Source organism: Lissotriton vulgaris, chromosome 11, assembly GCF_964263255.1.
Source record: "Lissotriton vulgaris chromosome 11, aLisVul1.2, whole genome shotgun sequence".
NCBI lineage: Eukaryota > Metazoa > Chordata > Amphibia > Caudata > Salamandridae > Lissotriton > Lissotriton vulgaris.
In genome coordinates this window covers 138,572,507-138,586,413 of record NC_141699.1, presented here as the reverse complement: position 1 = coordinate 138,586,413, position 13,907 = coordinate 138,572,507, and the positions used below count along the sequence as shown (strand labels likewise).

The 13,907-nt window shown below is 45.6% G+C and overlaps 1 protein-coding gene across 3 annotated transcripts in view; it reads right to left on the bottom strand.

The window, feature by feature from the left end:
* Positions 1-13,907, bottom strand: part of MPHOSPH9 (M-phase phosphoprotein 9) — a 692,762-nt gene that overhangs the window by 155,926 nt on the left and 522,929 nt on the right. For all 3 annotated transcript variants that reach the window (XM_086942918.1, XM_086942920.1, XM_086942919.1), the window contains exon 19: positions 12,589-12,759. In XM_086942918.1, coding sequence (XP_086799044.1) covers positions 12,589-12,759 — 171 coding nt within the window. The remainder of the gene's footprint in view (positions 1-12,588; positions 12,760-13,907) is intronic.

Genomic DNA, 13,907 nt, shown 5'->3' with positions numbered 1-13,907 from the left:
TGGGGCCATTTCATTTAGCTCGTGGCACCCGAGTGTATTTTAAATATTGTTACGCTCGTATTTTATACTGAAAGTGATTTATAATAATGTCATTTGGATTGTGATGTGTTTTTAAGTATCACGCTGCACTTTGGAGCACTTACTTGCACTCACCAGGGACCCCAGTTAAAACTATAATATCAGGGCTGTTTTCTCTGTCTTGAAACGCAACCGGCACCTCAGCCAATCGCGGTTGTGGAGGGCGGGACAGGGGCTGCACCTCACGGAGAGTCGAGCGGTTAGCGCTCTAGACCTCCGCTTCCTGCAGGCTATTTAGGCTGCGAGGAGGCCGGCGTGCTCGCGGTAGGAGTTGGTGGCAGCTACTCCCCGCTTGGCGCCGAGCCTGTACTAATCAAGCATTTCGCTCTGGGGCCATTTCATTTAGCTCGTGGCACCCGAGTGTATTTTAAATATTTTTACGCTCGTATTTTATACTGAAAGTGATTTATAATAATGTCATTTGGATTGTGATGTGTTTTTAAGTATCACGCTGCACTTTGGAGCACTTACTTGCACTCACCAGGGACCCCAGTTAAAACTATAATATCAGGGCTGTTTTCTCTGTCTTGAAACGCAACCGGCACCTCAGCCAATCGCGGTTGTGGAGAGCGGGACAGGGGCGGCACCTCACGGAGAGTCGAGCGGTTAGCGCTCTAGACCTCCGCTTCCTGCAGGCTATTTAGCCCCTCGTCGGCTCCAGCTTGCAGCGATGGCGCGCAGGGTAGGCACCACATCCTGCGCCAAAGACGAGCCTAAGACCAGCCCGTCTGTGCCCGTCCGGGCCAGGCCGGGTCACGGGGCAGGAAACGCTGCTACAGGTATGATCTCTGCAGATCAGCTAAGGGCTTTACGCCCTAGTAGCAATAGGAAATGTACTGTTTTACAACCTTCCCTTTCCGGTCTACAAGCCTGTCCTCACTGTGCTTTTACTCTGTCTAATTTTCAGCCTCATCCTGAGGTTAAAATTAGTTATAGTGCAATTACTCAATCCTCTGACCTTGATCCCCGTGTTTTCACATTCTATACTGTTAACTGTATATCCCTACCACAGCATAAACTAGATATTTTCCATCTATTATCTGATTAAAAACCATGTGCGGTGTTCTTAACTGAAACCTGGCTACACGAAAGTGCAGGTCCAGATGTAGCCGCCTCCCTACCCACGACCTATGCCATTGCTAGAGTGGACAGAGTGAGACAAGTAGGGGGTGCCATTGCTGTGATCTTTAACAGGGATTTTAAGTGCTACCTTGAATTGGTTGACATACCTGGTTGCGAAGCAGCATTTTTAAAAATTTCACTTAACCCTAATTTTATGTTTTCTGTTTTTTTAATCTACCGGCCACCTGGAAATAGTAATGCTTGGGCTGCTAATCTTGCCAATTTCATCTCACCTTACTATCTCAACGCCCAAAATCTAACCATACTGGGAGATTTAAATCTTCACCAGGAGGATAAATCAAACACTATTGTTATGAACCTCCTGGAGGACCTTGCCGCTTTTAATATGACTCTGCGAAATGAGGGCCCTACGCACAAAGCTGGCCATTTGTTAGACCCTGTCATATCGAATATAAAGGAGCTAAAGTGGCTAAAAATCGACCCCATTTGCTGGTCAGATCATTTTCTAACACTTTTTAGTATTACTCTCAGAGAACCCACACACTCATGTTCCACCCGCCCACCGACTCATGAGAAATTGGAAAAGGTTGGATTTGACTGAATTGCAGATTGCATTGAAGAAATCTCCCCCTGTTCTGGGTTGCGACATGGATAATAACGCGCTTGTAACTCACACATGGTTAGAGAAGGCGGTTGATACTTGCCTGCCCCTTGCTAGGTGTAGAGGGAATGTTCATCGCCCACCTGCTCCCTGGTACACTGAAAGTCTTAAAATAGAAAAATCTAAGTGTAAGGCGCTTGAAAGACAATGGCGTAAACACTATGACCCTTTAAAAAAAGAGACCTATCGCAAGGCTAGAAATCTTTATCATTCGGCCTGCACGAAAGCTAAAGCCTGTTATGTAATGGAAACCATCAATACTGCTGCAAATAGATCACGTACCCTTTTTAATACGGTGAAAGAACTAGCTGGAGCTAATTCAATGGCTGCTGCATGTCCTCTTACTACCCAGAAATGTCAAGACTTGGCCACTTACTTTGTGGAAAAGATTGAGACCATCATCACTAACATTAATCCTCCTACTAAGGATGACAGAGAGGACTTTCCTCCGATTACAACTGGAGGGTGTCGGCTTGAGTCTTATTACGCTGGACACGTTGAAATCTCTAGCTACCTCCATCAAGTCAGGTTCCCCATGTGATCCTCTCCCTATCAGCATTCTGAGCCAGTTGGATGACCCCGCCCTGACCATCGTTCCTGAGACACTCAATGCCTCTATTCGATTTGCGAAAGTTCCAGCGGCATGGAAACACGCCATGGTGAGCCCTTTGCTGAAGAAGCCTACCGCCGACCCTGAGGTGTTAGCCAATTACCGTCCTATCTCCCTACTTCCTGCCTTCTAAAAAATCTTGGAGAAGCATATTCACAGTGCTCTCAGCACATTTACGGAAAACAACGGCTTGCTCCATTTCTCCCAGTCAGGCTTTAGGGCTGGACATTCCACCGAGTCCGCCCTTCTGGGAGTCACTGAGAAGATTAGGGAGCTCTTGGACGATGGGCAAACTGTTGCACTTGTTCTGCTCGACCTTAGTGCGGCCTTCGATACCATCTCTCACTCCAGACTGCTTGCCAGGCTGGGTGAGGATGGTGTCAGAGGGGCAGCGCTGGACTGGATTGAATCCTATCTTTGCAACCGTACCTTCCAGATCGCGTCATCTCAGGCTCAGTCGGACATTTTCAGCTCGCCACATGGCGTGCCTCAGGGCTCAATTCCGAGTCCGCTATTTTTTAATCTGTACCTTCGTCCCCTCGCTGACTTAGCGGAGCGAGTTGGCTTAAAATTAATGACTTATGCGGATGATTCGCAGATTATTTTTTCTCTCTCAGAATCTGACCCTTCATCTCCATCTGCCCTTAAACTTGGGCTTCATGAAGTCTTCAGCTGGATGTCAAATAACCAGCTGAAGCTCAATGGGGAAAAGACTGAGATTCTTCTCTTAGGTAAAAATAGGGACCTCTGGAAGGACACTCATTGGCCGCCATCCCTGGGTGCTTTTCCTACACCAGCTACCCAGGTTAGAAACATAGGGGTGCACATCGATGACACATTATCGATGAAACAACAGGCCAATAAAGTAGCTGGCATCTGCTTTACAATTCTTAAATGGCTGCGCAAGATTATATGGATGCTGCCCTCGGTCACCCAGAAGACCGTAGTCAATGCCCTCATTACATCACGGCTTGACTACGGTAACATCCTTTACCTGGGTTCCAACCAAGCTGTTATCAGACGTCTCCAGCTTGTCCAGAATTCTGCAGCCAGGCTGTTGTGCAAAATCCCCAGAACAGCGAGGATTTCTAAACACCTCAAGGACTTACATTGGCTCAGGGTGGAAAACCGGGTACGGTTCAAGGCCCTGAGTTATATGTTTAAAGTAAAGGCAGGTACCGCACCAAAGTATCTGCAAAAACTGGTTAGGCCTTATTTCCCCACACGCAATCTCCGCTCCTTAAATGCAGCGAATTTTGCAGTGCCCAGATTCAGACTGGCTAGAGTCGGAGGGAGGTCCTTTTCCTTTTTGGGACCGACCCTCTGGAACTCCCTTCCTCTTGTTATACGAAAGGAGGAAAACTTTGCCAACTTCAGGAAAAGCATTAAGACCTGGCTTTTCAATAAATAATCTGGTTTCTAGTCGTTTCTGCTTTTGTACAGCTCTGGTTCCATAGGCCTGGCGCCAGGAAACCCTTTGTGGGTATCTGTGCGCCTTACAAATGCAAAAAATAAAATAAAAATAAATACAGTAATAGCTGGGAACTGTACTTATAAGCTAGTAGCGCCTACATTTGCAGAACTGTTAACAATTCGGAGTCTGCCTTCGCTCCAAAAAGTCAATACCCATCAAAAGAAATGTTCATCAGTGATGCCTGCATTTCGCTAGAAAACATGGTCAACTTCACCCAAGCCCGCTTGTGGAACATAAAACTGGTACCACCTTTCTGCCAAAAGCAATCCATGGTGTCCAAACATGCACCAATAACATATTTTGCTGCATCCTGCCTATAATCGATCATCTGAGTTAAGGAAGCCCTAACGTCCACTAGAGCAGCCGGCAAGATCTCGCTGACAGAGTCTCTTAAGGAATATGTGTAGCAGCCTAATAGACAGACTTTATTTATGGACTGCAGTCTCGAACTAGCAGAAGAAAACATCTGCTTGCCAAAAGTATCAATCCTCTTGGATTTTCTATTTGGTGGACTGGCCATTAAACTTGCTGGTAGAAACCTGTACAATACGACTCTCCAATACAGGGTTCTTGATAAGAAAATCTGATCACCAGGCATAGGAATGTGTCATCTGGTTACTTGCTGACTAACAGGTGTATAAGAACATGGTTTTGAAAATGTAATTGTCCATGAATGGGAGCAAAGGTATCAATTTCGCTGGCCCAGGTTACAGAATCTCTGTCAAAACATTATTTGTCTTTGTCTCAATGGAGGGCAGGTGCAAATATAGTACCTGCTCTACCCTCCGAAATGCCACAGCGAATGAGGCACTTCCGTACATTGGAGGTCCACGTGGCAAGTCAAGCTCTGTTTTTGAGGAGGTGTAAAGTTCACTAGCATTTTGTGAAGTCAAGGTAAAAGGCATCATCAGTAATATGAGGGACAAGCAAGCCACCCTCATCATCATCATCATCTTCAGTATGCAAAGGAATTTCCTCTTTAGACAGGATGAGAATCTGAGCCAAAAAGAGATTGGAGGCTCTGCTGATGCGTTCCGGAAGAGGCACTGGGTTGGAGTCAGGATGCATACAACTGGTTGCACTTTTGTGATCTCGTAGCATGACATCAGTCATGCTCGAGCGGACATCAGTTCAGGATCCAGCATGAGTGTCAGCACTGGGTGGCATCTGGGGACAGCCCTTCTGCAATAACTACTACAGTCCCAACCAGTTCCATGGGGCCCGAATGTGCACCAGAAGAAGTCAGGAATGCACTAAAGATGTGCAGAATGGCCTCTACCTAAGTCTCAATTTGATGCAGAGTCATTCATGCAGGGATCCCAAAGAGATGTGTTGGGACCAACTGAGGTATCCGATACAGAGCTAGTGGCATTGAAGGAGTGCGACTTAATTCTTGACTCCACTGCACCTTTTCTTTGGACCAAGGACGGTCGGATGGGATAGAGTCCTCTTTTGCTTTTTTGTTCTTGCATTTGGATTTTGAGTTACCTAAAGCTATAGAGCTATAGAATGGGAAGTGGAGTGGTCACATGAATGGCCTTGTAGCTGAGCCTATGACTGAGTGGGACCTGTGCAAATACCAATACTTTTACCTAGGCTTGGCAATTTACAGCTTCGTCTCCAGGTCTTCTCAAATCAGCTATAGGGATATTAAGGCACACTGGTCACAAGACTTGGAGTTGCAGTCTGAGTCCAAGCACTAACGACACACCTCGTGTCGGTCTGTAACGGACATTTGCTTCCTGCAGTGTCAGCACAACTTGATTTCTGCCATCCTCCCTGAGGTAATTGTTACCTAGCACATTAGGATTTTTTTTTTTAGGGCTCTAAGTACATGTTGAAAGGTGCAGAAAGAAAATAATGGATTTCAATGCGCAGGGCTTATGCAGCTCTACTCCGTCACTTTTGAGGCAATGTGAAGTCAGCACAGAGCCGTACAACGCCACCTATGGGCATGCAGGAGCATTGCTGAAGAATTCTACAGATCCAGTCTGGCACCTTGGGGGATATTGTAAAAGGGAAAAATCTGCACTCAGACATATCCATCAGAATGGTTTGCGTTTTCACATTTTGAAAAAAGACTAACATTTGTTTTAGGGGGAGGGGAATGTAGCTGAAGTGTCTGAGAGATGGCTGTGATTCTCAACGCCCTGTGAGGCTCTGATGTTTTATTGCTGTTGCCCCACATCTCAACTATAGGATACCTGGGAATACTGAGGAAGGAGCCTCTGTGAGATGAGTGCCCTCATGAGTGACAAGGGATCACCGGTTGTAAGGGCATCGCTAGGAAATGGAGTCCCCAGCACTTTTTATGGATCTTAAAAAGTTTGCCACACTGTTGCAGCCCTAGCCACATCCTAGCATCTCTAAGGGAGGGAGCCAGCTCACACAGTAAAAGAAAAGCTGGACATGCTCTGCTGGAAGTGGTGGACCATGGAGGTTATTGGTTCACCACTCCTCCTTTAAGTAGGTGACAGAAGAGAGCCGCTGAAGCAGACAGTGCAGCCGAAGTGAAATAGGAACTTCACCCGAGAGGATAGGGAACCCAGTCATGCATTCACGCTGCAGAGATAATGGAAGTCAGGATTGCCCAGGTAAAGGATGTGATTAATGATAAGTGGGTCTAAATGGAGAACTTCCCTCTCAACGAGAGTCGAAGGTCATTTATGACTGAGAAAAATACAAAAGGGGTAAGAGGAATTTAACAACCCCTTCTTTTCCAAGAAAGAAGTACAAGTAACTAATGAAATAAAGGTCTTCTATCAGGAGAAGTCATTTGAACAGTTTCAGAAGACGATTATCAGATGAGAGTGACATGGCGGGAATGAAAAAGGGGAATGTGCCTTCTGGGCCACTCTAGAGGCTTTCCACAAAAATTCTAGCATAGAGAACAGTACTGTAGACAAGACGGGGCAACCAACTATCCCAGGGACCTGGGCTGGACAATTATTCAATAATACAGTGGTCCCTATGGGGGAAGTGTGGCCCTCAACTTCCAAGGCAATAGAATTACACGAGGGGTAGAAGAAAATCTCTCAAATTAGTAAGTTTCAGTTATGCGTTCAGTGCATTTATTTATACATCTCATTTAAGAATATATTAATCAATTTTAACAGTATAATATAGTACTTGTACAAGGTGCTCCTAAAAGGTGACGGCGCAGTAAAAGTGCGATTCCGGAGCCGAGCATGGGCGGCGCGTCCCATTAACATTTACATAAACTGAACGCGAAGTGCATCTCGACGGAAGGCTTGTGTCTATATTTCGGGTGACAAACGCATCCATCAGTGAATCAGGCTTTGTATCGGTTTGAATTTTGATCCTGAGAAAGGCCCCCTGCGGCCTCTCTTGAAGCATGTTAGCGTGCTTTTAATATGCATTATAATTTTAGCTGAAATCATGGTAGTCTGACTCATCCAGTTTACCTGTGTGGTCCCCCATGTGCTAAAACCTATTTCGAAGATGTCCTTTGAAGTAGTGTATGACACTTTTGCAATTGTGAGACTTTTTTGCCACAATCCTTTGCATGCCAATACCCATTTTAATGTTGCTCCAGGATATATTGTTTTACATTCGCTTAATTGTGGGGCTTTCTGCCCCAATCCTTAGATTGTCTCTGATATATATATTTTGTGTCCTGATGATGAGCCTGTTCTAATTACCTATGCCCTGGGGTTCGAAACGTCGATAAATAACATATGTGGATTCTGTTTTTAAGAATTTGATGGTGAATGTAAACAATCGTTTTACAGGTTTTGGCTTCAAATATTCTATTGTTTGTCCTCATCAGCCACGTGTGTGTGTGTGTGTGTGTGTGTGTGTGTGTGTGTGTGTGTGTGTGTGTGTGTGTGTGTGTGTGTGTGTGTGTGTGTGTATATATGTATATGTATATAGCACAAATGCACTTTTTATTCACTATATATCACTTTCACTGTGCTGTCATCTTTTAGGAGCACCTTGTACAAGTACTACACTATACTGTTAAAATTGATTAATATATTTTTAAATGACATGTATAAATAAATACATTAAACAATGAACTGAAATTTACTAATTTGAGATGTTTTCTTCTATGCCTGGTGTAATACTATTGTCGTGGAAGTCAAGGGCAACACTTCCCCCATAGGGACCAGTTTATTGTTAAATATTGTCCCAGAGAACAGGGGGGTTACCTCTGAATCTTGAATCATAAGCCCTCCGCAACAGATAAAACTGTCAACAATGGAGGATCAATTTGAGATTCAGAGGAAAACTGTTGTATCATCGAACCAGGATCTCTCCCAAGGTGTCTCAGGGGTGTCTTGTGAATTCCACTGTCCGACTGGAGGGCAAAGTGACAACCTCAGAAAATGCTAAGTGAGCTTCAGAATGCTGGGAATGAGAACAGAGGTATTAGGGTCTGATATGAAAGCTTAGATGGAAGCTTTGTTTTTTTACCAAGCTAGTGAGTGGAGAGGAGAATGACAGCTTCATACTACTGGCATCCTGAAACCAAAGTGGTCCATGTCAAATAGTTCTTCATACAACTAGTTCCACTTATCAAAAGATATCTATCCATCTGATACACCTAAGAAAGTGTCATTGCAGAGTCTTTATTATCCACCTTTACTGAGGTATCAAAAAGTTAGAATATACTATGAGACTCTAAAGATAACAGAAATTCAATTGCTAAGGAAAGTAGGAAAAGGTGTATACATTCTGGAATTACGTGTTCTCATACAGAAGGGACATAACAGTTCAAGGTGGACATTCCATATCTGGGCAGGACCAAAGCAAATTTGCATTTGATTCCCTAAATTGACACAGCATCTTCAGGATAGTGGTTTGCATATATCCTGAAGCGATGACATACTTATCTCCAGCAGTGAAAGTAATTCTCCAGCAGATAATGGCGGGAGGGGAGAGATGTCAGATGAAGACAATCAGGCATTTGGGCATTTACCTGGTGGTGGGTGCTACAAACTCTAAAGTGATACCAATAGCTCCCAGAAAATAATAAGGAGTACGTGATCTCAGCATCCAAAGCATTTACGGGGTAGTATCAATATGAAATGTTCTCTAGCCCAAAGCTGCTAAAAAAAGCTATGCTGGTCGATAAGGCACAGGGGTGGCAGCACAACAAAATGTGGAAGGGTTGATCAGGTGAAAGAAAATAATTGGGGTACACATTTTAATTATCCACCCATTTATCTAATGTGTGTTGTAATTTATTTTGGTGAATTTCTTGGTTGTGCCTAATAGCTTAGTGGACTATTTTTGTTTTTCTCACAGTTTATTTGCTATTTAAGGAGTTCATTTTACAAGTGAGGGCTATACATAGAGATCTTTCAGGGTTTCAAACATCTGCTTTCCTTACCCAGTCAAAGTAATTATTTAAAAGTGAGGAAAGTGAGGAATATGATGAAAACATTCAAATAAAAATTGGCATGAAATGTCAGACAACACATTGAAGTGGTCAAGAAAAGGGCTCTGTCCAAAATGATATGTGACATAAAAGATTACAAAAACCTATATCTCAGATAAAAGAACCCTATAGAACCACAGAAAAAAAATTGAAAAGCTGCATGAGGTCATCAGCCCTTGAATGATTTTCACATTATTTTGTTCATCACTGAGATTTACTTCTACAAGAATGGTTTTAAAAGTGATTTTTCGAGGAGCCTAAAAAGTCACTTAATGTTCTGACCCGGACTCAAGCAACTGGTGAACACTCCCACCCACACGCTTGACCCCGTCTTCTCATCCAGCAAGCACATCTCCTTTAGCCACGCCACCGGACTCCACTGGACCGACCACAGCTGCGTCCACTTCAGCTTCAGAAAGACTGCGACCCACCACCACCCGCAACAGGTTCCCCGCCGGAGCTGGAGCCAGATCACAGCCGAGCAGCTCACCGCCTCCCTCAGCCATAACACACCCACCAACACAACGGACCCAAACGAAGCAGCCAGCAACCTCGCCAAGTGGCTGACCGCCTGCGCCGACGACCTCGCACCACTAAAGAACCCTCCCAGCAGACCCGGCAGCAAGAAAACCCCCTGGTTCACCAACGAATTCAAGGAATCCAAGAAGAACTGCCGCACTCTCGAGAAAGCCTGGCGGCTCGACCAGACCACAAGAACGACTGGACAACAACGCCCACGACAGCAAGGAACTTTTCAGCATCGTCAAAGAGTTCTCCAACCCCAGCGCCGGAAACAACGACATCACTCCCTCGCAAAACCACTGCAACTCACTTGCCACGTTCTTCCACCGCAAGATCGCCGACATACATAACAGCTTCGACGAACAGACCACGCACCCTACCGCCGAACCAATGCCCGCCACCACCACCCTCTGCAACTGGACCCCGATCAACACCGAAGACACCACCCGCACGATGAACTCCATCCACTCCGGATCACCAATCGACCCCTGCCCACACCATGTCTTCAACAAAGCCGACGCCATCATCGCACCCCATCTCTGGGACATCATCAACTCCTCCTTCGACACCGCCACCTTCCCGGCCGAGTTTACCGCCCAACTGAAGAAACCAACGGCGGACCCCACCGACCTCAAGAACTACCGTCCCATCTCGCTCCTTCCCTTTCCGGCCAAAGTCATCGAGAAGACGTCAACAGACAGCTTGCCACCTTCCTCGAGACGAATGGATCCCTCGACCCCTCGCAGTCCGGGTTTCGGGCCAACCACAGCACCAAGACCGCCCTAATCGCAGCCACAGACGACATCAGAACCCTGATCGACAACGGGGAAACAGCGGCCCTCATCCTCTTGGACCTCTCTGCGGCGTTCAACACCGTCTGCCACCGCACCCTAGTGAACCGCCTCAGCAACATCCGAATCCGAGAGAAAGCACTGGAATGGATCATCTCGTTCCTCGCCGGAAGAACCCAGAGAGTCCGCCTCCCCCCGTTCAGATCCGAGGCCACCGAAGTCATCTGCGGCGTTCCACAAGGATCTTCACTCAGTCCAACCCTCTTCAACGTCTACATGAGCCCCCTCGCAGCCATCGCACGCCAACGCAACCTCAACATCATCTCCTACGCCGACGACACCCAGCTGATCCTCTCCCTCACCAACGACCCCACCACCGCCAGAGCCAACCTACACGACGGGATGAAAGACGTTGCCGACTGGATGAGGAACACCCGCCTTAAACTGAACTCAGACAAGACGGAAGTCCTCATCCTGGGATCATCACCCTCCGCCTGGGACAACTCCTGGTGGCCCCCGGCCCTGGGCACCGCTCCAAAGCCAACGGACCACACACGCAACCTGGGCTTCATCCTGGACTCCTCCCTGTCGATGACCAGACAAGTCAAGGCCGTCTCATCTTTGTGCTTCAACACCCTGCGCATGCTCCGCAAGATCTTCAGATGGATCCCCACTGAAACCAGGAAGACCGTCACCCAGGCACTCGTCACCAGCCGACTGGACTACGGGAACACCCTCTACGCCGGAACCACAGCCAAACTTCAAAAAAGACTCCAGCGCATCCAGAACGCCTCCGCACGACTCATCCTGGACATCCCTCAACACAGCCACATCACCGGACACCTGAAAGACCTGCACTGGCTCCCCGTCAGCAAGAGAATCACGTTCGGACTCCTCACCCACGCACACAAGGCTCTCCACGACCTGGGCGCAAAGTACCTCAAGGACCGCATTACCTTCTACACGCCCACCCGCCAGCTAGTATCAACCAGCCACGCCCTCGCCACCGTACAACGCACCCGCAGAGCCACTGCCGGAGGAAGATCCTTCTCCTACCTGGCAGCCAAGACCTGGAACTCCCTCCCCACCCACCTTTGGCGAACCCAGGACCATCTCTCCTACAGGAAGCAGCTCAAGACCTGGCTGTTCGAGCAGTAACATACCCCCTCCCCCAGCGCCTTGAGACCCTCCCGGGTGAGTAGCGCGCTTTATAAATGCAGTGATTGATTGATTGATTGATTGATTGACCCGAGAAAAAATGTACATAAGCAGAAACAGTTTACATTAAACAATAAGAATCATTAAAGTTTTTTTAATGTAGACTTAGATAGTTTGCAATAAGGCTAAGTAATACCAAGATGTTTTTGAAATCTCTTTTAGGGATATTCTGTAGAGTCCAGATCTAGCCCAAGGAGCAGCGGAATAGGTTATTTTAGCAGAAACATATGAAACATGATGTGCTTTACACACAACCAATAGTGTGTATGGTTCAGTACTGGGACAGTTCTAGACAAGAGATTAGATTTGTCCAGAATCTTGTCAATTGAGGTTATCAGAATCCAAACCAAGAGGTTCCAAGGTCATCAATGCAGCCATGTCCTTGCATGTCTCCTTGGGAATGTGGAGTACAAAGTAATGTTGTATCTCTAGGTAATACAGCTTTGTCTAAACTAGGCCTTCAGTAACACATGTTTTAAGAAATGGTACGATACTTCTCTTAGGAGAATAAAAGCGATTAACTGCTTAGTACTTAATTATCAAAAATTATCACACAATTTAACTGTATATTTTCTCATAAGACAAAATATGTTAAAATGCAAGCCTTCTTCAGGAATACTTCCCAGACTGTGTTGGAAAGATCAACTGTGTGAACTATGCAACCAACACATCAAGGCCATAAAGTTCAACATTTCCATCCGAGAAGTAGTTCACTGGCACTTCAGACTAACAAGTGAGTACACTTACTTGGAGTTGCAGATTGAGATGAACGCCGGTTACAGGGTGGAAGAGATGACGATCGTTGACCACTTGGTGATCCAAATCTTTTTGTTTGCTTTTGCCCTTTATGCCTCTCTGGGGACTGGGGACTACAGGAAGAGTCGACAAATGCTACAGTACTGCGCCTATTCAAGGCTTCTAAAAAACAGAAAATACAAAATAAAAATAAAAGAGTATTAAAATATTAAATTAAGATGATGAACCATTATTACGTTACTGCATGAGCACTGGACGCCTATGTTGCCTGAGTAACCTTTATGGGTGGGGGGGAGCGGCGGGGGGGGGGGGGGGGCGCGGGGTGGTTTGAAGTAAGAGGGGTGGAAGATCCATTTTCCTAAAATGTTTGGCTTCTCTTTCCGATCGAGGCGAAGACTTTTTTCTGGTACTCCTGATAGGAGGTATTTTAATAGAGTATCTATGAAAAAAGAGTATATTATATTGCAGCATGATTTACAAACTTCCTTGTCAGTATAATACAATCTAAATTCCCATTCACAGTAACAATGAGAAAGGTAGAATGCCCAGAAAGGGGCATTGGCTAGATTGCACAGGATACCAAATGCTGTGTCTCTACTCAGAGTTTAAATAGGTGATGGGAGGCAAATATAAGACAGTTTGATGATGGGATGTGGCATTCAATTGTTATGCCACTAAAACTGTGAAAATGGAAGGAAAGACTAGATTCCTCCTATAGCTTACATATTTGCCTCAGAAACAAGCTAAGGTAGGCAAGTGAAAATTAAACCTCTGCCTCCTGCATGCCAACCTGGGTTCTCATAAAGACCAACGTAATCTTAATAGGTTTAAATCCCATACAATTTATTTTTTCTTGGCCAAAAAGTTCATGCATTCTTCATGTGAAATATTCTCTATGCCAAAAAATACATTTAAAAGTGCAGGACGGAAGAGACCTGAGAGGAAGGGTTGTGGAGATGGGGAGCCGCCACCATTTTTGGACTGGACACGCATGTGAGCTTCTTGAACCAGGAAAAGTTTAGACTGTTAGCAATGCGAAAGGGCAATGTATTGTGGAATGATCAGATGAAGTGAAAAAAAGACTTATCCGACAGTGTAGAGCAGTGAGTTTTAATTTTTGAGTTCAGTGAACTCCCACGTAATCAGTCCTGTAAGTCACCGAACCAGGCAAAAGTAATTTCTACAATTTCAACTTTAAAACAACACACAAAATACAGAAACAAGTATGTATCAAACAAATACACACACGAAATGCACACATTATCTAATATTTTATTTCATTCACAAACAAAATGATGCAAAGATTGAAA